The 25,933-nt window shown below is 48.7% G+C and overlaps 1 protein-coding gene across 1 annotated transcript in view; it reads right to left on the bottom strand.

Annotated features, from left to right (window-relative positions):
- Window positions 1–25,933, bottom strand: part of LOC136610271 (A.superbus venom factor 1-like) — a 210,763-nt gene that overhangs the window by 50,849 nt on the left and 133,981 nt on the right. The window contains exons 30-32 of the mRNA XM_066589504.1: window positions 13,147–13,206; window positions 7,165–7,255; window positions 1,923–1,927 (exon numbers count right to left, since the gene is read on the bottom strand). Of these exons, the coding sequence (XP_066445601.1) occupies window positions 1,923–1,927; window positions 7,165–7,255; window positions 13,147–13,206 (156 nt within the window). The remainder of the gene's footprint in view (window positions 1–1,922; window positions 1,928–7,164; window positions 7,256–13,146; window positions 13,207–25,933) is intronic.

The following is a 25,933-nucleotide window of genomic DNA, read 5'->3' as shown; positions in this document are numbered from 1 at the left end:
CCCCTCATGACATCCAGAGCATACGCACACAAGTGCAACGCAAGCACTTATCTCTGGTCTGTCAGAACCGGCTACAATGTGTTCTTTTCATGCCACCCCCCCCCCCCCTAATATTTCTTTCCAATGTTGTACTGCTTTGAACCCAGCTACTCTTCCCCCAATCCAGAGGAGAAGGCATAGGTGATCTAGGTATTACAAATCAGCTATTTTTAAATTTTTTTGCAATAAGCATTGATGCAACAAGAAAATTCAGGTTTTAAAAAACAGTTTCTGGAACCCCTTGTTAACAATGCATATTTTGAGCTTTTTGTAGATTGTACCAAGGGGAAGGATTGATGACTCTACACCAGATATGCAGTGGTCACACAACAAGAAGTCCTAAAAGCAGAAGCTCTGTCTCCGCATGTCTCAGCACAATAAGCGGAACTGAAGGCCCTCACTGAGATGTGTAGAGTGGCAGAAGGTAAGACAGCAAACATTTACACTGATTCCCGGTATGGATTTGGCATAGCTCATGATTATGGCCGAATATGGAAGGCCAGACTGTTTCTCACCTCAGTAGGACAGCTAGTTAAGAATGGTGCAGCGGTGCAGAGTCTCATGGAGGCCCTACTTCTACCTGACAAAGTGGAGAAGCAAGAGGCAACACCATCATAAAAAGCACAGCAAAGGCAGCGGCCCTCAAGCCGTGAAAGAAGATACTGACAGCATAAGCCAGGGACAAAAACTTTGGACATTGACAAAACTTTGGAAATTGATATAAATTTGGACATTAATATGCTAAGGACTTTACAGTTACAAGCAAGCAAGGAAGAAAAGGAAAAAATGGACTAAAAATGGGAGCAGCAGAACAGGACGGCGTATGGCGAACAGTCAACAGAACTTGCCTACCATGGTCCCTGTGCCCCATGATGGCCCAGCTGATGCATGGAAAGACACACCTATCAAAAGCAGCGATGATGTCGGCGCTTGAACGAGGATGGGTGACTTCTGGGTTCTGCTACTGCATCATTTGTCCAGTCTTGCATGATCTGTGCCATAGGCAACCTAGGGCAGCAGTAAAGTGGCCACATAACACTTGCCTGGGCCACTCTACCCATTTCAGGGATTGCAAGTTGACTACATTCAGCTCCCACTTGCTGTGAAGTATGAATATGTGCTTGTTGTGTTGATGTCTTTCCAGGTTGGAGTCCTACCTTGTTACCAAGGTAAATGAGCAGGTAACTGCACAGAAGGTAATCCGCAGATTCGGGGTAACGCAAGTGATTGAGTCAAACAAAGGTACACACTTCACAGGTGAAATAATGCAACACATCATGTCTGCTCTGGGTATATCCAAGGCCTTTCACACACCCTACCTTCCACAAAGTAGTGGGAAATTAGAAAGGATGAACGGTACCATAAAAATTTAAGATACAAAAGGCAATGGAGGAAACGGGCAAACCTTGGACTGAGTTCCTTTCATTAGCCCTTTTTTTCTCAGTTAGGTACATACCTAGCAGCAGAGGAAAATAAATAAATAAAAATAAATAAGTTTAGAACACTGTGTATTTAGAACACTGTCATAGGTTTTCACTAAGATTTTGCTTCACTTTTACCTACAGTGCACCCTGCTCATGCCACTCAACGTGCCAGCGTTACAACGCCCCCAGTCCAGCTACCTTGCTGCCTCTGGAAAAAGGGGGGGAAGTGGGAATAATCACCTGACAGTTTTTTTCCTTTCAGATTGATAGACATGACTATGTATTAGCTAATTGCGCAGGAGACAGGGGATTCAGTCATGTTGATCAGTCATTAGATAACACTGATTTTGCACTCTATGTGGATGGATCGAGGTATGGTCAAGAAGGCAGGTTCTACACAAGTTATGTTGTGCTCTCCTTACAAAGCCGAACCTTTTCTAACCTAACGTCTACACAGACTCCCGCTATGCCTATGGCATTGCTCATGACTACGGATCAATCTGGAGAATGAGGTCATTCTTGAAAATAAAGCAATTAGAAACAGCAAAGAGTGGCCTGAAAATGCAACAGAAGGCCACTCCATGGATGGCACCTGAGGCAACCGTAAATCACCCGGCTGATCAGGCAGTGAAGACAGCCACACCGAAGCCCAGACTTGATCCTTCAGGGGTTGGGGCGGTACAGGTACCCCCTCAGATGACACCCCTGGTGGATTATGACCTGTTGATTCAGTTACAAAAGGCGACTAAAGAGGGGCAAAGAGACATCTGGGGATAAATGGATGGTATCCAACGAGCCTGGTCTCCGACAGGCCCCTATCCCATCATGGCCATGACTTTCGTCTCCCATAAAAATACACACCTGTCAAAAACAGCTGTAGTCGCTAGTCACTGGTCTGCACCAGGATTTAGTAGCACGGCAGCCACACACACAGAGGGCTGTCTGATTTGTGAACAGAACAACGTAGGTAAGTCTGTATAGGCTCCCATGCAGTGCACCCATCATCCCAACTACCCGTTCCAGCATCTTCAAGTAGACTACTTCCAACTGCCAAGGGTGGGCAGGTACAAGTTCGGTCTGGTCTGCCTAGAGCTGTTCTCAGGATAGCCAGTCTGACATACCTGCCCACAAATGCCACCAACAAAAACTGACCTCTGAGGTGGTATACAGATACAAAGTACCAGAGACAACTGAGAGTGACAGAGGTACTGCCTCCACGGGAGAAGTGATGCAGAAAGTAATGAAAGTGTTGGGGATAGAACTGGCCTTTTATGCTTCGTACCATCCACAAAGCATTGGTAGAGCAGAAAGTTTAAATGGTACCGTAGAAACCACGATCCAGAAGAGCATGGCAGAGCTCAGTAGACCATGGACCGAGTGCCTCTCCTTGGTACTCTTCTCCGGAAGGTACACACCTGACAGAATAGGCCTCAGCCCATATGAGGTACTTTTTGGGTCGGCCTCAAGGTTAGGATTGTATTTACTGAGATAACTCCAGATGCAGCATGGTAGTTTGACAAACTGTGTTATTGCTCTCAAGTTGCCTTGTCAATCTCATATTTGGTCATTTTTTTCAATAAATATGGTATGAGATACTTTGTCATATGCTTTACTAAAGTCAAGATATACTATATCCACCGTATTTCCCTGATCAACACAGTCAGTGATTCTGTCAGAGAAGGAAATTAGATTAGTCTGGCATGATTTATTTGTTACAAAGCCCTGCTGGCTCAGGTTAATTACTCCATTTCATCAAAGTACTTGCGCATATGCTGTTAAATAAAAAATCAAGGCAAGGCTCATAGGCTTGTAGTTTCCTGTGTCCACCTTCTTCCCTTTTTTGAAGATAGGGAAAACATTTGCCCTTTTCCAGTCTTCTGGGACTTTTTCTGTAATCCATGAATTCTTAAAGATTATGGCAGGTTGTTCAGCAATTTAAGTAGCCTAGGATGTAATTCATATGGACCTTGAGAGTTTAATTAATTTAGGTTAGCTAAGTGTTCCCTCACCACCTCTCTTCTTATAGATAGCTTGCATTATTTAATTCCCCCAACAGCACAGGAAAGATCAGCTGATGTTACATTTACTTTCTGAGAGAAAACAGATACAAAATAGGAGTTTAAAAATCTGACCTTCTCAACACCATGTTTTAACCAGTTCACCATTTTCATCATGTAAACATCCTATTGCATCTGTTGGCCTCTGTTGCAAGCTTTGATTCATTACTAGCTTTAGCTTTTCTGGCACTAGCTCTACAGTTTCTATAAACTGTAATATATTCTTCTTTAGATATTCCCCCCTCTTTCAATTTGATAAAAAATATTTTCTTTTTTAGCATATGTGTAAGTTCTGTGTTTATTCATCCAGGTCTCTTTTAAATGCTTCCTATTCTTCCTTCTTTTAGGGATTGTTAACGATTGTGATTCAAGAATCTCATTTCACAATATTTACCAACCTTCTTAAACAATTCTGTCGCTAAGGACATCCAGCCATTGGATTCTCCTGCTATCTTTAATATCTGCCTTTCTGAAATCCAACCTTGAGGTCTGAGTTTTCTCAGGTCTTTCTCCCATTGTTATCCAAAATTCAAGGATAGCATGATCACTGCCGCCTAAGGTCCCAGGGTCCCTTACTTTCTCGACCATTTCCTCCCTGTTGGTAAGAATTAGGTCCAAGATAGCAGATTCCCTTGTTTTCTCTTCTTCTTTTGGAAGATAAAGTTGCCAACAAAAAAAGAAGTTATTGGATCCATTACGTTTGGCTAAGAGATTCCTAACAAATATTGGGATAGGTAAAATCTCCCATGATCACTGTGCTGTGCTTTTTTGAAAACTTGACCATCTGATTTAGAAAGAGTTCATCCATATCTTCTGCTTGTCCAGGGGGCCTATAATAAATACCTACTACAATAGTGTCCTTTCTGTTGTTCTCTCCTTATATTCTTACCCAAACAGCTTCTACAGAACCCCTATGCTCTGAAGCTTGAATCTCTCTGGAGATGTATGCTTTTCTAACATACAGTGCAATACCTCCTCTTCTTTTATAAGGTAGTTGCATATAAAAAGGTTGTATTCTTCAAGCCTTGTATTCCAATTATGTGTATCATCCTACCAAGTTTCTGTTATGCCTATACCATCATATTTCTCTTCCTGTGTTAGGAATAGAAACATGATGTTCTCATTCAAGCTATATGACCAGATTACATTTTAAAAAGTATTTGATAATCAACATATTAGTTCAGAGGATATCCATGAAAATGATTATTTATTGGTCCTAAATCAACCTCCCTCAAGATGGATTAAGGTTAGATGAGGCCTCTAGTTCAAATATCTGTGTGACTCAAGGTACCACTAGTTCACAAAGAATTGTTAAATTCTTAATCTATGACTAGCTCACACACAATTAGAAATTCTTGGAAGGAAAATACTGATCTCTATCTAATAAAATGATGAGCAGGATAATACATTCTTTTAGAGATGAATCAATGTAATCTTCGGAATGCACCAAAAATGAATTAAGACCCAAGACTATGTCATAAAAATCATTGAGACCCTGGAGCAGACCCCAAAATAAATTCAGACCTAAGACAAGAACCTTAAAATACAACCCCAATTGCAAAGAAGTTGGGACAATGCGTAAAATGTAAAGAAATGTAAAGAGAGAAAGAATGCAATGATTTGGAGATCTCATATTACCATATTTTTTACAGCATAGACCATACCAGCAGTAGAAAGTAACACATTTTTCCATTTCATTAAAAAAATTAACTTATTTAGAAATTAATAGCAAGAAAACATCTCACAGATGTTGGGGCAGGACCATGTCTACCATTGTGTAGCATCCCCTCTTTTTACAACTGGACTCTTCTATACCTCACACCAGAGCCCATAATTTAACCAGACCCCTGACAAAACCCCAGAATCAATTGAGACCCCAGACCAGGCCATCAAAGTAATTCAGACCTTAGACTCAAAAATTAATTGAAGCCAAACATGAAAATGAATTCAGACCCCAAAACAAATGGCAATATCAATTGAGACCCCAGACTAGAAACTAAAATTTACTTTAGACACAAAACCGGCTTCCAAAATAAATTGAGACCTTAAACCAGATCCCAAAATTGGGACCCCAGATCTTACCCCTAAAATGAATAAACATCACACATCAGAGCAAAAAAAAACACTTAGACCCCAAAGCAGACCATTTGTTTTCTATTTTTGCTCCTGGCTTTACTTCATCTCTAGGCTCTGTCGCACATTAAGTCCTCTCACCAACCAACATAAGGATGTTGTATGTGGCAAAGCCTGGAAGTGAAAAGGACCCATGAGTAAAGAGCAGTAAAGAAGGGGTTTGTGAGGAGGCCTTTATTTCTTCCTGGGTGATATAGATGTTAGATTTGCGTGGGCTAGTGAGCACAGGGCGCTCATGAACATTACCATGGATAGGGGACACCAGGTAAAACACCTCTCCCTATCTTCTACAAAGGGAGCTGACCACACCCACGCCTGGGAAGACAGCTTTATGTGTACTGACCTACAGTGATTGGCTGACTGGAGACACACACACTCAGCCAGCACAATGCCCAATACCTGAGCAGGAGAGCTCCAGAGAACCTGTAGTCTAACAGATCTCAGGAGACAGACGTGACTACAGGCCTAGCCGGCACATACTCTTTGTTCCTTCTCTATATTCTAGCCTAGACCACTTTTTAGAATTTTATTGGATTTTTCAAAATAAAGGTTACAAAGTCTTATAAAAAAAACATGTATACGACCTTACATCTTATATGCCAGGGTACAGTAATTATATAGAATCTGCAGATGTAAAAATTGAGTGCAAACCTAGAATTCAAAATAGTTTGTCATTGGAGAGAAAGACCTTAAACAAAGGAGTTAGACCAGTTAGACCAGTTAACAACAGAGTCCATGACTGCTTATGTCCTATAGCTTAAATAATTAAGTGGAAAAAATAGGAGCAGGACAATAGTGTTAGAGCTGGACCAAAATCAACATCAGACCATGGTGTGCATCACTACAAAAAAGGTCCTGATGCTGACAGGTCTCCAAATTGTGTGTATACCCCCTCACCAAAGTCCTGAGGCTAACTGGTATCAGAACTGTGTATGAAGCAGAGCCCAGAGTTGAGGAAAAACCAGGAGCAGTAAAGAAGGGGTTTTGGAAGAAGCCTCGAAGTCCACTTGGGTTATTATACTTGGCTGGCACATGCCCCTGATACCCTCCTTATAATCCAGCCATGATCTCTTCCAAGGGACAGTATAGAGCCAGATAAAGACCTGAAATATGTGTTGTCAGATCCATCATAAACATTAGATTGTTGACAGATTTCACCAAAAACTGTCTGGAACTGCTAAGACATTTCACAGTATATCTACATCCATCTTAAAGGGATTTTCCACATTAAATTACTGACGACCTATCCAACCATCTCAGCCATCTGCCTACTCTGTCATTGTTTGGAGCCGATATGTTACAGGACACGCACAGTCTTCTCTAAAGTGGCCCAGCATGGTCTTTCAGGTAAAGTTCCCATTGAAGTGAATGAGAACCTTGTCTACAATACCAAGTTACACCACTACAGAGAGATCGGAGCTGTGTGATTACTGTAACTTATCGGCTCAATACACTGACGGAGCAACTCGACCCAGCCAACAAATATTCCAAGGAACACATTTCACACTTACCAAGAGGTTCCTTATGTACTGTGACTGACAGATCAAAGTTGTTGCATTCTTTTTCCATTTCTGTCTCAATCTCATAGTAAGTGGCCATCACCTAGACAAGAAATAATCATCAACATCCATGTAGAATTGGGGTTGTTAAGGATTAGAAAAATAGCTGCTTTAAAAAAAAACAGCGCCACCTGTCCATGTGTCGTGTTGTGTCTCGTACCACAGCTCAGCTCTACTGAAGTAAATGCAGCTGAGCTGCAGTGTGAGACACAACCCATGGACAGATGGCACTGCTTCTGAATGAATGTTTTTCTAATCTTGGACAACCCCATTAAGGAAATAATCAAAAATTGCAAGCTTATTAGAGATAAGCGAACGTACGCGTCCGAGCTTGATGCTCGTTCGAGTATTAGGGTGTTTGAGATGCTCGTTACTCGAGACGAGCACCACGCGATGTTCGAGTTACTTTCACTTTCTTCTCTGAGACATTTGCGCGCTTTTCTGGCCAATAGAAAGACAGGGAAGGCATTACAACTTCGTCCTGTGACGTTCCAGCCCTATACCACCCCCCTGCAGTGAGTGGCTGGGGAGATCAGGTGACACCCGAGTATTAAAATCTGCCCCGCCCGCGGCTCACCACAGATGCATGCTGACAGAGATCAGGGAAAGTGCTGCTGATGCTGCTGCTGCTATAGGGAGAGTGTTAGGTGTTATTTTAGGCTTCAAGAACCCCAACGGTCCTTCTTAGGGCCACATCTGACCGTGTGCAGTACTGTTGAGGCTGCTTTTAGCAGTGTTGCCCAATTTTTTTTTTTTTGTATATCGGGCGTGCAGACCATTGCGTCCTCAGTCTGCAGTCATTTTACAGAGTATAGGGGCAGTACTGGTGAGGCAGAGACAGTGGGAAAGGTGAAAGAGATATACTGTCTATATAGGCAGTGGGCTTTTTCAAAAAAAATGGGGAAAAATACTATATTTGGGCAGCCTGTGACCTTCTTCAGTGTACTGCGTGTCTGCTGGGGGTAGTAGTCATAATTAATACGCAGCTAAGCGTTACAGCAGGCTTGCGCATAATTGTTTCCTGGCTCTGCTGTGCCCGTTACATCACCGCCATCATAGCGCCAGAGGGAAACAGTATACATAATATACGCTGCATACAGGGTCTGTCTGGTGTTTCAGCTCACCATTTAAAAAAATAGCAGCAAAATACTTAAGGCCTACCACTGGCCTTTAGCCACTTGACTGCTTCTGCACTGTGAATTCCACTAGCTCAGTCATACGCACCTACGTCTCACTACAGGCTTGCGCAAAATTGTTTCCTGGCTCTGCTGTGCGTTCCGTAAGCGAAGTAAGCCTCCAACCACAGGCCAATAAGCGGCACATTTAATTACAGCGTTCTGTTTCTGCTCTACTCGTAATACACCATGCTGAGGGGTAGGGGTAGGCCTAGCGGACGTGGACGTGGGCGAGGACGCGAAGGCAGAAGTCAGGGTGTGGGCACAGGCCGAGCTCCTGATCCAGGTGTATCGCAGCCGACTTCTGCGGGATTAGGAGAGAGGCAAGTTTCTGGTGTCCCCAGATTCATCTCACAATTAATGGGTCCACGTGACAGACCTTTATTAGAAACTGAGCAGTGTGAGCAGGTCCTGTCGTGGATGGCAGAAAGTGCATCCAGCAATCTATCGACCACCCAGACTTCTACGCCGTCCACTGCAGCAACTTTGAATCCTCTGACTGCTGCTCCTCCTTCCTCCCAGCCTCCTCACTCCATTAAAATGACACATTCTGAGGAGCAGGCAGACTCCCAGGAACTGTTCTCGGTCCCCTGCCCAGAATGGGCAGCAATGGTTCCTCTCCCACCGGAGGAGTTTGTCGTGACCGATGCCCAACCTTTGGAAAGTTCCCGGGGTCCGGGGGATGAGGCTGGGGACTTCCGGCAACTGTCTCAAGAGCTTTCAGTGGGTGAGGAGGACGATGACGATGAGACACAGTTGTCTATCACTCAGGTAATAGTAATTTCAGTAAGTCCGAGGGAGGAGCGCACAGAGGATTCGGAGGAAGAGCAGCTGGACGATGAGGTGACTGACCCCACCTGGTTTGCTAAGCCTACTGAGGACAGGTCTTTAGAGGGGGAGGCAAGTGCAGCAGCAGGGCAGGTTGGAAGAGGCAGTGCGGTGGCCAGGGGTAGAGGCAGGGCCAGACCGAATAATCCACCAACTGTTTTCCAAAGCGCCCCCTCGCGTCATGCCACCCTGTAGAGGCCGAGGTGCTCAAAGGTGTGGCAGTTTTTCACTGAGAGTGCAGACGACCGACGAACTGTGGTGTGCAAGGTTTGTCGCGCCAAGATCAGCCGGGGAGCCACCACCACCAGCCTCACCACCACCAGCATGCGCAGGCATATGATGGCCAAGCACCCCACAAGGTGGGACGAAGGCCGTTCACCGCCTCCGATTTGCACCACTGCCTCTCCCCCTGTGCCCCAACCTGCAACTGAGATCCAACCCCCGTCTCAGGACACAGGCACGACTGTCTCCCGGCCTGCACCCACACCCTCACCTCCGCTGTCCTCGGCCCCATCCAGGAATGTCTCTCAGCGCAGCGTCCAGCCGTCGCTAGCGCAACTATTTGAGCGCAAGCGCAAGTACGCCGCCACGCACCCGCACGCTCAAGCGTTAAACGTGCACATAGCCAAATTTATCAGCCTGGAGATGCTGCCGTATAGGCTTGTGGAAACGGAGGCTTTCAAAAACATGATGGCGGCGGCCCCGCGCTACTCGGTTCCCAGTCGCCACTACTTTTCCCGATGTGCCGTCCCAGCCCTGCACGACCACGTCTCCCGCAATATTGTACGCGCCCTCACCAACGCGGTTACTGGCGAGGTCCACTTAACAACGGAACCGTGGACAAGCACAGGCGGGCAGGGCCACTATATCTCCCTGACGGCACATTGGGTGAATTTAGTGGAGGCTGGGACAGAATCAGAGCCTGGGACCGATCACGTCCTACCCACCCCCAGAATTGCGGGCCCCAGCTCGGTGCTGGTATCTGCTGCGGTGTATGCTTCCTCCACTAAACCACCATCCTCCTCCTCCTCCTACGCAACCTCTGTCCCGCAATCGCGTTACACGCATTCTGGCCACTACGGATTACTGGGTGTACATACTGCTCGACCCACGGTATAAGGAGAACCTTTCCACTCTCATACCTGAAGAGGAAAGGGGTTCGAGATTGATGCTATACCACAGGACCCTGGCGGACAAACTGATGGTAAAATTCCCATCCGACAGCGCTAGTGGCAGAAGGCGCAGTTCCGAGGGCCAGGTAGCAGGGGAGGCGCGGAGATCAGGCAGCATGTACAGCACAGGCAGGGGAACACTCTCCAAGGCCTTTGCCAGCTTTATGGCTCCCCAGCAAGGCTCTGTCACCGCTCCCCAGTCAAGGCTGAGTCGGCGGGAGCACTGTAAAAGGATGGTGAGGGAGTACGTAGCCGATCGCACGACCGTCCTCCGTGACGCCTCTGCTCCCTACAACTACTGGGTGTCGAAGCTGGACACGTGGCCTGAACTTGCGCTGTATGCCTTGGAGGTGCTTGCTTGTCCTGCGGCTAGCGTCTTGTCAGAGAGGGTGTTTAGTGCGGCTGGGGGAATCATCACAGATAAGCGTACCTGCCTGTCAACTGACAGTGCCGACAGGCTTACACTCATAAAGATGAACAAAGCCTGGATTTCCCCAGAGTTCTCTTCTCCACCAGCGGACAGCAGCGATACCTAAACAATACGTAGGCTGCACCCGCGGATGGAAGCATCGTTCTCTATCACCATCAAAAACGGGGACCTTTTAGCTTCATCAATCTGTGTATTATATTCATCCTCCTCCTTCTGCTCCTCCTCCTGAAACCTCACGTAATCACGTCGAACGGGCAATTTTTCTTAGGCCCACAAGGTTCAGTCATATTACTTTTGTAAACAATGTTTATACGTTTCAATTCTCATTAAAGCGTTGAAACCAATTTTTATTTTAACTGGGCTGCCTCCAGGCCTAGTTACAAATTAAGCCACATTAACCAAAGCGATTAATGGGTTTCAGCTGCCCTCTTGGTTGGGCATGGGCAATTTTTCTGAGGTACATTAGTAATGTTGGTACACCAATTTTTTGGGGCCCTCGCCTACAGTGTAATCCTAGTAATTTTTACCGACACAACAAGAGAGCCCCCCCACCATCCCCCCGCCACAGCCCACTTAATCCTGGCCACATTCCGAAAACCAACTAAATAAAACCGCGCTACTAGGTCCGCAGTCGCCACCACACTCCCACCAACGCGGTTACTGTTAAGGTACATATTACCAGTCTGACTGGGGCATGCACTGTGGGCCGAAGCACACCTGTATTGTATGTGACGTTACCTCAGCTGTGCTGGGCACTGCAATGGGATACATTTATGTACCGCTGATGGGTTCCAGGGAGCCACCCATGCTGTGGGTCCACAGGGACTTCACATTAGGGATTTGTACCTGCCAGTGTCTATGTATTAAAAACCCCGGTCAGACTGGGGCATGCAGTGTGGGCCGAAGACCACCTGCATTTAATCGGACGTTAGCTTTGCTGTCCAGGGCACTGCAATGGGATATATTTATGTACCGCCGCTGGCTTCCTGGGACCCACCCATGCTGTCGGTCCACATGGAGTTGTAACTGCATGTGTCCACTTATAAAGAACCCCAGTCTGACTGGTGCATGCAGTGTGGGCCGAAGCCCACCTGCCTTAAACCTGACGTTACCTCAGCTGTACTGGGCACTGCAATGGGATTTATTTATGTACCGCCGGTGGCTTCCAGGGAGCCACCCATGCTGTGGGTCCACAGGGACTTCACATTGGGGATTTGTACCTGCCTGTGTCTACTTATAAAAACCCCAGTCTGACTGGGGCATGCAGTGTGGGCCGAAGCCCGCCTGCATTTAAACTGACGTTAGCTCTGCGGTCCAGGGAACTGCAATGGGATACATTTATGTACAGCTGGTGGGTTCCAGGGAGCCACCCATGCTGTGGGTGCACACGGAATTCCCATTGCGGAGTTGTACCTGCCTGTGACTATTTATAAAAAACCCCGGTCTGACTGGGGCATGCAGACACCTTGACAGAATGAATAGTGTGTGGCACATGGGTTCCCCATTGCTATGCCGACGTGTGCAGCTCCTGATGGAGGTGGCACTGGATTGGATTTCTCATTGCTTCTGTACAGCATTGTGGGCTATCGCCCCGCCCCTTTTAAAGAGGGTCACTGCCTAGCCATGCCAACCCTCTGCAGTGTGTGCCTCCGGTTTCTCCTCATGGCAGACGCACTTATAAATAGACATGAGGGTGGTGTGGCTATGAGGCCAGCGTGTGGCATGAGGGCAGCTGAAGGCTGCGCAGGGACACTTTGGTGTGCGCTGTGGACACTGGGGGGGTTGGGCAGCATGTAACCCAGGAGAAGTGGCAGCGGAGTGTCATGCAGGCAGTGATTGTGCTTTGTTGGAGGTAGTGTGGTGATTAGCTAAGGTATGCATTGCTAATGAGGGTTTTTCAGAAGTAAAAATTGTTGGGGGGGGGGGCACTCTTGCCGCTATTGTGGCTTAATAGTGGGACCTGGGAGCCTGAGATGCAGCCCAACATGTAGCCCCTCGCCTGCCCTATCCGTTTCTGTGTCGTTCCCATCACTTTCTTGAATTTCCCAGATTTTCACAAATGAAAACCTTAGCGAGCATCGTCGATATACAAAAATGCTCGAGTCGCCCATTGACTTCAATGGGGTTTGTTACTCGAAACGAACCCTCGAGCATCGCAAAAAGTTTGTCTCGAGTAACGAGCACCCGAGCATTTTGGTGCTCGCTCATCTCTACTGGTAATGTTACAGACTAACGTGGCTAGGTTATTTAAGGTGGGCTTATGTTATTTAAGTTTTAGACCCCCTATAATTAACTGCAAAGCATACCCTAAGGTTATGTATAGTCTTACCGTAAGTGCAGCTTGTCCACGTCCCTTTGCTTTCACCACGAAATCACCGTTTGTATTGGTCTGTAAAGAAACCACAGTCATATCGGATGTCTCCAAGTCTGTTATAATGTTATAATGTCTCAGTGACTTCAAAGTAGAGCTCTTCTGTTTTGTTGCTCCCTAGGCTCCACTCACACTGGTCATATGGCTCCGTTCACAATAACATCAAGGTTTCTTTTCATCAGGTTCTAATAGTCTCTGATGAGTGTAATAATGTGATCTGCTAAATTATTCTGCCCGATGAAAAAACAGAATCTTTGCTGGACCCATAATAAGTTGGACTAGATGTCATTTCTGACCTTGGTCATTAAAGTGTAACATCCCCAGATGGAACTTTATAAGTGCACTCATCTGCCACCACATTCACTGTCTCTGTCTTTGTTTTAGTTGGGCTTTGTTTTCAAGCCTACCACCCATTTGTGCCTTTGGTGGAATATGTCCACATCAGCCCCTCTCTCCGTCCCCCACCCCTATAAAGCTCACATGCAGTCTCCACTTTCTTGAATTACCTGAAGCCATTTGATTACACAATGCAGCACAAGTGTTTCATAAATCTTGGAACTGCTGCTTTCTCTCTTTATTCCCCAACTCTTAGCTGCAGTGGACATCTCTCCTAACCCAGATCCACCTTCTTCTACTATTCACTTCAACTACTTAACTGCCTCACAAAGAAACACTGAGAATCTAATTACTATTCATTGTGCTGTATGTCTTCTCCACAGAGCTCTCCATAGTGCTGCACCACCCTATATCTCCTCCATTATCTCTGTCTACCACTCTACACCTGCTTTCCCTAATCTAAATGATCTAAGGATAACATCTTCCATTATCCAAACCGTTCTCTACCATCTACATGACTATTCTTATGCTGTACCAGTCCTCTGGGATGCGCTATGCTGGACAATCAGAATACAGCATAGCCTGACTGCTTCCCTGGACACACTGTATTCTGAGAGCAGTACAAAGCACGGTTACCAGCACTACTGATTAACAAGCTGTTCTATGGTCAGTGGTCTTAGTTAGAACTGTATAGTAGTATTTACTTTTGACATTGTGTGGCACTACTACTAAAGTACTGTAGAAAAGGGAGCAAGAGCCTGGTTTATGAGGCTTGAAACATGTAAAGGCGTTCCCCTTTTTATCCGTCTGCTTCTATGAGGATGTATGTAAGGATGCTGTAATAAAGTTTTGTTTTTAACATCATATGACTGTTGGAAGCAATCTTGGATTTTGGGAACTGAAGTACTGTGCAGTACATTTATTTTAGCAGCGTATGGTGGTTATAGAACTGCTTAGCATTGTGATTTAGACAGTTGCATGGAACAGTTGGATCCATTTGACCAATGGTATGCACTATTATTTGGTCTCCATCCCTTCTGATGTTCATATATAAGTGTTATATGGTAACATTATTTGTGCACTGTGTACAGCAGGTACCACGCTGGGCCTCATCCAATGTGTCCACCAATATGTAAAACCAATGTGAAACCAAAACTGGACACTATGACTATCCTTGCTGTATGTGAATACAGGTTACATGTTAAATGGTGTGATAATCTAGACATGAAGACTGTGGTTTTTCTGCATACTTTTGAGAATCCTAGAATCAACAACGAATAAGACATCACAGATCATCTCAAGCCGGTTGTCACTTGTAACATGAAGTTAAACCGTAAATTGAAAGCTATTTGAGACGATGCATATCACTGCTAACGACACAGTATATGCTCAAAACTAGAGATGAGCGAATGTACTCGTCCGAGCTTGATGCTCGTTCGAGTATTAGCGTGTTCGAGATGCTCGTTATTCGAAACGAGCACCACGCGATGTTCGAGTTACTTTCACTTTCATCTCTGAGACGTTAGCGCGCTTTTCTGGCCAATAGAAAGACAGGGAAGGCATTACAACTTCCACCTGCGACGTTCAAGCCCTATACCAGCCCCATGCAGTGAGTGGCTGGCGAGATCAGGTGTCACCCGAGTATATAAATCGGCCCCTCCCGCGGCTCGCCACAGATGCGTTCTGACAGAGATCAGGGAAAGTGCTGTCTTGCTGGAGTTGCTATAGGGAGAGTGTTAGGAGTATTTTAGGCTTCAAGAACCCCAACGGTCCTTCTTAGGGCCACATCTAACCGTGTGCAGTAGTGTGGAGGCTGCTTTTTGCAGTGTTGCACTTTTTTTTTTTTTGTATATCGGCCGTGCAGAGCATTGCGCCCTGCAGTAATTATACATAGTCCAGGGCCAGTAGTGGTGGTGAGGCAGGGACAGAAGACATATTTATAGAATATTGGCAGTGGGCCTTTCCAAAAACATTTGGGAAAAAACATCTATTTGGGCTGCCTGTGACCGTCCTAAGGTTAATGGGTCTCTGCTGGGTGTAGTAGTCCTCCTAATTCATACGCAGCCAGCTAAGTGTTACAGCAGGCTTGTGCAAAATTATTTCCTGGCTCTGTGTTGGCTGTTACATCACCGCTGTATTGCAGTCCACAGTGCAACAGTTTGCAGTTATTTTACATACTCCAGGGCCAGTAGTGGTGAGGCAGGGACAGAAGACATATTTATAGAATATAGGCAGTGGGCCTTTCCAAAAACATTTGGGAAAAAACATCTGTTTGGGCTGCCTGTGACCGTCCTCTGTGTACTGGGTCTCTGCTGGGGGTAGTTGTCCTAATTCATACGCAGCTAGCTAAGTGTTACAGCAGGCTTGCGCAAAATTATTTCCTGGCTCTGTGTTGGCTGTTACATCACCGCTGTATTGCAGTCCACAGTGCAACAGTTTGCAGTTATTTTACATACTCCAGGGCCAGTAGGGGTGAGGCAGGGACAGAAGACATATTTATAGAATATAGGCAGTGGGCCTTTCCAAAAACATTTGGGAAAAAACATCTATTTGGGCTGCCTGTGACCGTTCTCTGTGTACTGGGTCTCTGCTGGGGGTAGTTGTCCCAATTCATACGCAGCCAGCTAAGTGTTACAGCAGGCTTGCGCAAAATTATTTCCTGGCTCTGCTGTGCGTTCCGTAAGCAAAGTCAGCCTCCAACCACAGGCCAATAGGCGGCACATTTAATTACAGCGTTCTGTTTCTGCACTACTGCTAATACACCATGCTGAGGGGTAGGGGTAGGCCTAGAGGACGTAGACGTGGATGCGGGCGAGGACGCGGAGGCCCAAGTCAGGGTGTGGGCACAGGCCGAGCTCCTGATCCAGGTGTATCGCAGCCGAGTGCTGCGGGATTAGGAGAGAGGCACGCTTCTGGCGTCCCCACATTCATCTCACAATTAATGGGTCCACGCGGTAGACCTTTTATTAGAAAATGAGCAGTGTGAGCAGGTCCTGTCGTGGATGGCACAAAGTGCATCCAGCAATCTATCGACCACCCAGAGTTCTGCGCCGTCCACTGCTGCAACTCTGAATCCTCTGGCTGCTGCTCCTCCTTCCTCCCAGCCTCCTCACTCCATTACAATGACACATTCTGAGGAGCAGGCAGACTCCCAGGAACTGTTCTCGGGCCCCTGCCCGGAATGGGCAGCAATGGTTCCGAATCCTCTCCCACTGGAGGAGTTTGTCGTGACCGATGCCCAACCTTTTGAAAGTTCCCGGGGTCCGGGGGATGAGGCTGGGGACTTCCGGCAACTGTCTCAAGAGCTTTCAGTGGGTGAGGAGGACGATGACGATGAGACACAGTTGTCTATCAGTGAGGTAGTAGTAAGGGCACTAAGTCCGAGGGAGGAGCGCACAGAGGATTCGGAGGAAGAGCAGCAGGACGATGAGGTGACTGACCCCACCTGGTTTGCTACGCCTACTGAGGACAGGTCTTCAGAGGGGGAGGCAAGGGCAGCAGCAGGTCAGGTTGGAAGAGGCAGTGCGGTGGCCAGGGGTAGAGGCAGGGCCAGACCGAATAATCCACCAACTGTTTCCCAAAGCGCCCCCTCGCGCCATGCCACCCTGCAGAGGCCGAGGTGCTCAAAGGTCTGGCAGTTTTTCACTGAGAGTGCAGACGACTAACGAACAGTGGTGTGCAACCTGTGTCGTGCCAAGATCAGCCGGGGAGCCACCACCACCAGCCTCACCACCACCAGCATGCGTAGACATATGATGGCCAAGCACCCCACAAGGTGGGACGAAGGCCGTTCACCACCTCCGGTTTGCACCGCTGCCTCTCCCCCTGTGCCCCAACCTGCCACTGAGATCCAACCCCCCTCTCAGGACACAGGCACTACCGTCTCCTGGCCTGCACCCACACCCTCACCTCCGCTGTCCTCGGCCCCATCTGTGAGGGTATATATATATATTGCCATATGTTCTTTATGCTTTTATACCTGTATGCAAGTTCTATTCAAAGTTAAAATGAGAAAAACTTATATGTCGCCTTACATCAGATATGCCAAGAGGCCTTGCAAGGCGAAGACAAAATGTATCTTGAACACAAGGAATAACCAGACACGAAGGCCGCGTGTACTTGGCCGTTTTCCCAGAAGCGCCATATCTAGATGAAGACCGTTCAACTATGCATCTGAACTTTCACTGTCTCAGGCCGGAAATCCGGACTTCCCATATATGGTTATGCTGTGAATTTTAGCCAATGAGCCCATCACCCATTTCTAGTGATGAGACCAAAGGGTATAAGATCTCATGTAATCTGTAATAAAGCGGGCAGCGCAGTCATGTCCCCGTGTGAGAAACTATACCAGACCTCCGTGTGGTGTTTTCTTCTTTACCGCCGGCAGCGGGGCAAGTGGGGTGGGCCTGATTGGTGCTGTACTTAGAAATTTTCCCTGACACATCCACCAATGTCTCTCAGCGCACCGTCCAGCTGTCACTAGCGCAAGTGTTGGAGCGCAAGCGCAAGTACGCTGCCACGCAATCGCACGCTCAAGCGTTAAACGTGCACATAGCCAAATTTATCAGCCTGGAGATGCTGCCGTATAGGGTTGTGGAAACGGAGGCTTTTAAAAGTACGATGGCGGCCGCGGCCCCGTGCTACTCAGTTCCCAGTCGCCACTACTTTTCCCGATGTGCCGTCCCAGCCCTGCACGACCATGTCTCCCGCAACATTGTACGCGCCCTCACCAACGCGGTTACTGCCAAGGTCCACTTAACAACGGACACGTGGACAAGCACAGGCGGGCAGGGCCACTATATCTCCCTGACGGCACATTGGGTGAATTTAGTGGAGGCTGGGACAGAGTCAGAGCCTGGGACCGCTCACGTCCTACCCACCCCCAGAATTGCGGGCCCCAGCTCGGTGGTGGTATCTGCGGCGGTGTATGTTTCCTCCACTAAACCACCCTCCTCCTCCTCCGCAACCTCTGTCTCGCAATCAAGATGTAGCAGCAGCAGCACGTCGGCAGCAGTCGGTGTCGCGCGGCGTGGCAGCACAGCGGTGGGCAAGCGTCAGCAGGCCGTGCTGAAACTACTCAGCTTAGGAGAGAAGAGGCACACGGCCCACAAACTGCTGCAGGGTCTGACAGAGCAGACCGACCGCTGGCTTGCGCCGCTGAGCCTCCAACCGGGCATGGTCGTGTGTGACAACGGCCGTAACCTGGTGGCGGCTCTGCAGCTCGGCAGCCTCACGCACGCGCCATGCCTGGCCCACGTCTTTAATTTGGTGGTTCAGCGCTTTCTGAAAAGCTACCCACGCTTGTCAGACCTGCTCGGAAAGGTGTGCCGGCTCTGCGCACATTTCCGCAAGTCCCACACGGACACTGCCACCCTGCGCACCCTGTAACATCGGTTTCATCTGCCAGTGCACCGACTGCTGTGCGACGTGCCCACACGGTGGAACTCTACGCTCCACATGTTGGCCAGGCTCTATGAGCAGCGTAGAGCTATACTGGAATACCAACTCCAACATGGGCGGCGTAGTGGGAGTCAGCCTCCTCAATTCTTTACAGAAGAGTGGGCCTGGTTGGCAGACATCTGCCAGGTCCTTGGTAACTTTGAGGAGTCTACCCAGATGGTGAGCGGCGATGCTGCAATCATTAGCATCACCATTCCTCTGCTATGCCTCTTGAGAAGTTCCCTGCAAAGCATAAAGGCAGACGCTTTGCGCTCGGAAACAGAGTCGGGGGAAGACAGTATGTCGCTGGATAGTCAGAGCACCCTCCTGTCTATATCTCAGCGCATTGAGGAGGAGGAGGAGGAGCATGAGGAGGATGAGGAGGAGGGGGAAGGGACAGCTTGGCCCACTGCTGAGGGTACCCATGCTGCTTGCCTGTCATCCTTTCAGCATGTATGGCCTGAGGAGGAGGAGGAGGAGGATCCTGAAAGTGATCTTCCTAGTGAGGACAGCCATGTGTTGCGTACAGGTACTCTGGCACACATGGCAGACTTCATGTTAGGATGCCTTTCTCGTGACCCTCGCGTTACACGCATTCTGGCCACTACGGATTACTGGTTGTACACATTGCTCGACCCACGGTATAAGGAGAACTTTTCCACTCTGATACCCGAAGAGGAAAGGGGTTCGAGAGTGATGCTATACCACAGGACCCTGGCGGACAAGTTGATGGTAAAATTCCCATCCGACAGCGCTAGTGGCAGAAGGCGCAGTTCTGAGGGCCAGGTAGCAGGGGAGGCGCGGAGATCAGGCAGCATGTACAGCACAGGCAGGGGAACACTCTCTAAGGCCTTTGAAAGCTTTCTGGCTCCCCAGCAAGACTGTGTCACCGCTCCCCAGTCAAGGCTGAGTCGGCGGGAGCACTGTAAAAGGATGGTGAGGGAGTACGTAGCCGATCGCACGACCGTCCTCGGTGACGCCTCTGCCCCCTACAACTACTGGGTGTCGAAGCTGGACACGTGGCCTGAACTCGCGCTGTATGCCCTGGAGGTGCTTGCTTGTCCTGCGGCTAGCGTCTTGTCAGAGAGGGTGTTTAGTGCGGCTGGGGGAATCATCACAGATAAGCGTACGCGCCTGTCAACCGACAGTGTCGACAGGCTTACACTCATCAAGATGAACAAAGCCTGGATTTCCCCAGACTTCTCTTCTCCACCAGCGGACAGCAGCGATACCTAAGCAATACGTAGGCTTCACCCACGGATGGAAGCATCGTTCTCTATCACCATCAAAAATGGGGACATTTTTGCTTCATCAATCTGTGTATAATATTCCTCCTCCTCCTCCTGCTCCTCCTCCTGAAACCTCACGTAATCACGCCGAACGGGCAATTTTTCTTAGGCCCACAAGGCTCAGTCATATAATTTTTCTAAACAATTTTTATACGTTTAAATGCTCATTAAAGCGTTGAAACTTGCACCTGAACCAATTTTTATTCTAACTGGGCTGCCTCCAGGCCTAGTTACCAATTAAGCCACATTAACCAAAGCGATTAATGGGTTTCACCTGCCCTCTTGGTTGGGCATGGGCAATTTTTCTGAGGTACATTAGTACTGTTGGTACACCAATTTTTTGGGGCCCTCGCCTACAGTGTAATCCAATTAATTTTTTGCCCACCTGCATTACAGCTGACGTTACATCAGCTGTGCTGGGCAATGCAATGGGATATATTTATGTACCGCCGGTGGGTTCCAGGGAGCCACCCATGCTGTCAGTCCACACGGAGTGGTAACTACATGTGTACACTTCTAAAGATCCCCAGTCTGACTGGGGCATGCAGTGTGGGCCGAAGCCCACCTGCATTAAACATGACATTACCTCAGCTGTGATGGGCACTGCAATGGGATTTATTTATGTACCGCCGGTGGCTTCCTGGCACCCACCCATGCTGTCGGTCCCCACGGAGTTGTAACTACATGTGTCCACTTCTAAAGAACCCCAGTCTGACTGGGGCATGCAGTGTGGGCCGAAGCCCACCTGCATTAAACATGACATTACCTCAGCTGTGATGGGCAATGCAATGGGATATATTTATGTACCGCTGGTGGGTTCCAGGGAGCCACCCATGCTGTCGGTCCACACGGAGTTGTAACTACATGTGTCCACTTCTAAAGAACCCCAGTCTGACTGGGGCATGCAGTGTGGGCCGAAGCCCACCTGCATTAAACATGACATTACCTCAGCTGTGATGGGCAATGCAATAGGATATATTTATGTACCGCCGGTGGGTTCCAGGGAGCCACCCATGCTGTCGGTCCCCACGGAGTTGTAACTACATGTGTCCACTTCTAAAGAACCCCAGTCTGACTGGGGAATGCAGTGTGGGCCGAAGCCCACCTGCATTAAACATGACATTACCTCAGCTGTGATGGGCACTGCAATGGGATTTATTTATGTACCGCCGGTGGCTTCCTGGCACCCACCCATGCTGTCGGTCCACAGGGACTTCACAATAGGGAGTTGTACCTGCCTGTGTCTATGAATTAAAAAGCCCGGTCAGGTTGGGGCATGCAGTGTGGGCCGAAGCCCACCTGCATTTTATCTGACGTTAGCTCTGCTGTCCAGGGCATTGCAATGGGATACATTTATGTACAGCCGGTGGGTTCCAGGGAGCCACCCATGCTGTGGGTGCACACGGAATTCCCATTGCGGAGTTGGGGATTCCCAGTTGTACCTGCCTGTGACTATTTATAAAAAACCGCGGTCTGACTGAAGCATGCAGACACCTTGACAGAATGAATAGTGTGTGGCCCATAGGTTCCCCATTGCTATGCCCACGTGTGCAGCTCCTGATGGCGGTGGCACACGATTATATTTCTCATTGCTTCTGTACAGCATTGTGGGCTATCGCCCCGCCCCTTTTAAAGAGGGTCGCTGCCTAGCCGTGCCAACCCTATGCAGTGTGTGCCTGCGGTTCCTCCTCATGGCAGACGCACTTATAAATAGACATGAGGGTGGTGTGGCCTGAGGCCAGTGTGTGGCATGAGGGCAGCTGAAGGCTGCGCAGGGACAATTTGGTGTGCGCTGTGGACACTGGGTCGTGTGGGGGGGGGGGGTTGGGCAGCATGTAACCCAGGAGAAGTGGCAGCGGAGTGTCATGTAGGCAGTGATTGTGCTTTGTTGGAGGTAGTGTGGTGCTTAGCTAAGGTATGCATTGCTAATGAGGGCTTTTCAGAAGTAAAAATTGTTGGGAGGGGGGGGGCCCACTCTTGCCGCTATTGTGGCTTAATAGTGGGACCTGTGAACTTGAGATGCAGCCCAACATGTAGCCCCTCGCCTGCCCTATCCGTTGCTGTGTCGTTCCCATCACTTTCTTGAATTGCCCAGATTTTCACAAATGGAAACCTTAGCGAGCATCGGCGATATACAAAAATGCTCGGGTCGCCCATTGACTTCAATGGGGTTCGTTACTCGAAACGAACCCTCAAGCATCGCGAAATTCTCGTCCCGAGTAACGAGCACCCGAGCATTTTGGTGCTCGCTCATCTTTACTCAAAACCCCTTAATAATTGGGCTCAGGTGTTTCAAACCCATTGTAGACAGGTACATAAAATCAGGAACACAGCCGTGTAATCTCCATAGATGAGCGCTGGTGGTAGTACGGGGCGCACTTAGAGGCTTTGATCTGTTTGATCTTCAGCAACTGCAATTATAAACCCCAAGTGCTGTTATTGTGATGTGGAAGCCTCTACAGATGCAGCATCCATCACAGTTACATCTTTTCGTGGTAAACATCCTAATACAAAGTTTATGGACTGGACACTGCTTAAACAGCATAGATACTCTATGATAATACCACAGCGCACCATGGCCGTCCATTTAATGGCCATTATATCTGTAGAAGCAGTGTAAAAAGGGAGCACAGGCTTGAGTTTTTGTTGAAATGAGCTCTATTATGGTTCGTATAGTTATATAATTTGAATGGTGTAAGCGCGACCTCTACTGGTTGTCAGACATTACTGCAGTTTGTGTATTTCTCTATGGAGTGTTGTATGTGATACCTCATTGGCTGCAGAGTTCAGGTGGGAGATCTGGAGGACTTGAGATCATAGACAGTTGCAAGCTGGAGAGCAATTCCAGTAATACTTAGTATTAAGAGAGACTACATTGCCAGTAGAGAGCGCTGCCAAAAGGAGTGAGGAGTCGGATGAGGTAGCCGTGTGAGACGTGTCCTGGGGAATCTGTGCCTGTTAGAGAGGGATAGTGGCACAAGAAAGGAGACAGCTGGTGTTTGAGAAGCACAGCTCCATAATGTGCTAGAACCAACATCGCTGAGAGAATGAACCTGCAGGGTCTACAACTAGAGAGACTGCAATAAAGGATTCACATCATCCTGCAACTCTGTGAATTGTGGAACCCCCCAACAGACATCCAAAGATGTGTACCTATTAGAGATGAGCGAACGTACTCGTCCGAGCTTGATACTCGTTCGAGTATTAGCGTGTTCGAGATGCTCGTAACGAGTACCACGCGATGTTCGGGTTACTTTCACTTTCATCTCTGAGACGTTAGCGCGCTTTTCTGGCCAATTGTAAGACAGGGAAGGCATTACAACTTCCCCCTGCGACGTTCAAGCCCTATACCACCCCCCTGCAGTGAGTGGCTGGCGAGATCAGGTGTCACCCGAGTATAAAAATCGGCCCCTCCCGCGGCTCGCCACAGATGCGCTCTGACATAGTTGAGGGAAAGTGCTGCTGCTGGTGCTGCTGCTATAGGGAGAGTGTTAGGAGTATTTTAGGCTTCAAGAACCCCAACGGTCCTTCTTAGGGCCACATCTAACTGTGTGCAGTGCTGTGGAGTCTGCTTTGTGCAGTGTTGCACATTTTTTTTTTGGTATATCGGCCGTGCAGAGCATTGCGCCCTGCAGTAATACTCCAGGGACAGAAGTGCGTAGGCAGGGACAGAAGACATATTCATTGAATATATGCAGTGGGCCTTTGCTAAAAAATTTTGGGCAAAAAATCTATTTGGCCTGCCTGTGACTGTGCTCAGTGTTCTGGGTCTGTCTGTGCTGGGTGTAGTAGTTCTACAAAATCATACGGAGCCAGCTAAGTGTTACAGCAGGCTTGCGCCAAATTATTTCCTGGCGTTCCGTAAGCGAAGTCAGCCTCCAACCACAGGCCAATAAGCGGCACATTTAATTACAGCGTTCTGTTTCTGCATTACTGGTAATACAGCATGCTGAGGGGTAGGGGTAGGCCTAGAGGACGTGGACGCGGCCGAGGACGCGGAGGCCCAAGTCAGGGTGTGGGCACAGGCCGAGCTCCTGATCCAGGTGTATCGCAGCTGACTGCTGCGGGATTAGGAGAGGGGCACGTTTCTGGCGTCCCCACATTCATCGCACAATTAATGGGTCCACGCGGTAGACCTTTATTAGAAAATGAGCAGTGTGAGCAGGTCCTGTCGTGGATGGCAGAAAGTGCTTCCAGCAATCTATCGTCCACCCACAGTTCTGCGCCGTCCACTGCTGCAACTCAGAATCCTCTGGCTGCTGCTCCTCCTTCCTCCCAGCCTCCTCACTCCATTACAATGACACATTCTGAGGAGCGGGCAGACTCCCAGGAACTGTTCTCGGGCCCCTGCTCAGATTGGGCAGCAGTGGTTCCTCTCCCACCAGAGGAGTTTATCGTGACTGATGCCCAACCATTGGAAAGTTCCCGGGGTCCGGGGGATGAGGCTGGGGACTTCCGGCAACTGTCTCAAGACCTTTCAGTGGGTGAGGAGGCCGATGACGATGAGACACAGTTGTCTATCAGTGAGGTAGTAGTAAGGGCAGTAAGTCCGAGGGAGGAGCGCACAGAGGATTCAGAGGAAGAGCAGCAGGACAATGAGGTGACTGACCCCATCTGGTTTGCTACGCCTACTGAGGACAGGTCTTTAAAGGGGGAGGCAAGGGCAGCAGCAAGGCAGGTTGCAAGAGGCAGTGCGGTGTCCAGGGGTAGAGGCAGGGCCAGACTGAATAATCCACCAACTGTTTCCCAAAGCGCCCCCTCGCGCCATGCCACCCTGCAGAGGCCGAGGTGCTCAAAGGTCTGGCAGTTTTTCACTGAGAGTGCAGACGACCAACGAACAGTGGTGTGCAACCTGTGTCGCGCCAAGATCAGCCGGGGAGCCACCACCACCAGCCTCACCACCACCAGCATGCGCAGACATATGATGGCCAAGCACCCCACAAGGTGGGACGAAGGCCGTTCACCGCCTCCGGTTTGCACCGCTGCCTCTCCCCCTGTGCCCCAACCTGCCACTGAGATCCAACCCCCCTCTCAGGACACAGGCACTACCGTCTCCTGGCCTGCACCCACACCCTCACCTCCGCTGTCCTCGGCCCCATCCAGCAATGTCTGTCAGCGCAGCGTCCAGCCGTCGCTAGCGCAAGTGTTTGAGCGCAAGCGCAAGTACGCCGCCACGCACCCGCACGCTCAAGCGTTAAACGTGCACATAGCCAAATTTATCAGCCTGGAGATGCTGCCGTATAGGGTTGTGGAAACTGAGTCCTTCAAAAGTATGATGGCGGCGGCGGCCCCGCGCTACTCAGTTCCCAGTCGCCACTACTTTTCCCGATGTGCCGTCCCAGCCCTGCACGACCACGTCTCCCGCAACATTGTACGCTCCCTCACCAACGCGGTTACTGCCAAGGTCCACTTAACAACGGACACGTGGACAAGCACAGGCTGCACCCACGGATGGAAGCATCGTTCTCTATCCCCATCAAAAACTGGGACCTTTTTGCTTCATCAATCTGTGTATAATATTCCTCCTCCTCCTCCTGCTCCTCCTCCTGAAACCTCACATAATCACGCCGAATGGGCAATTTTTCTTAGGCCCACAAGGCTCAGTCATATAATTTTTTTAAACAATTTTTATACGTTTCAATGCTCATTAAAGCGTTGAAACTTTCACCTCAACCAATTTT

The sequence above is a fragment of the Eleutherodactylus coqui genome, chromosome 2 (genome assembly GCF_035609145.1).
Source record: "Eleutherodactylus coqui strain aEleCoq1 chromosome 2, aEleCoq1.hap1, whole genome shotgun sequence".
Taxonomy (NCBI): Eukaryota; Metazoa; Chordata; class Amphibia; order Anura; family Eleutherodactylidae; genus Eleutherodactylus; species Eleutherodactylus coqui.
This window is presented reverse-complemented; position numbering and strand designations above follow the sequence as displayed.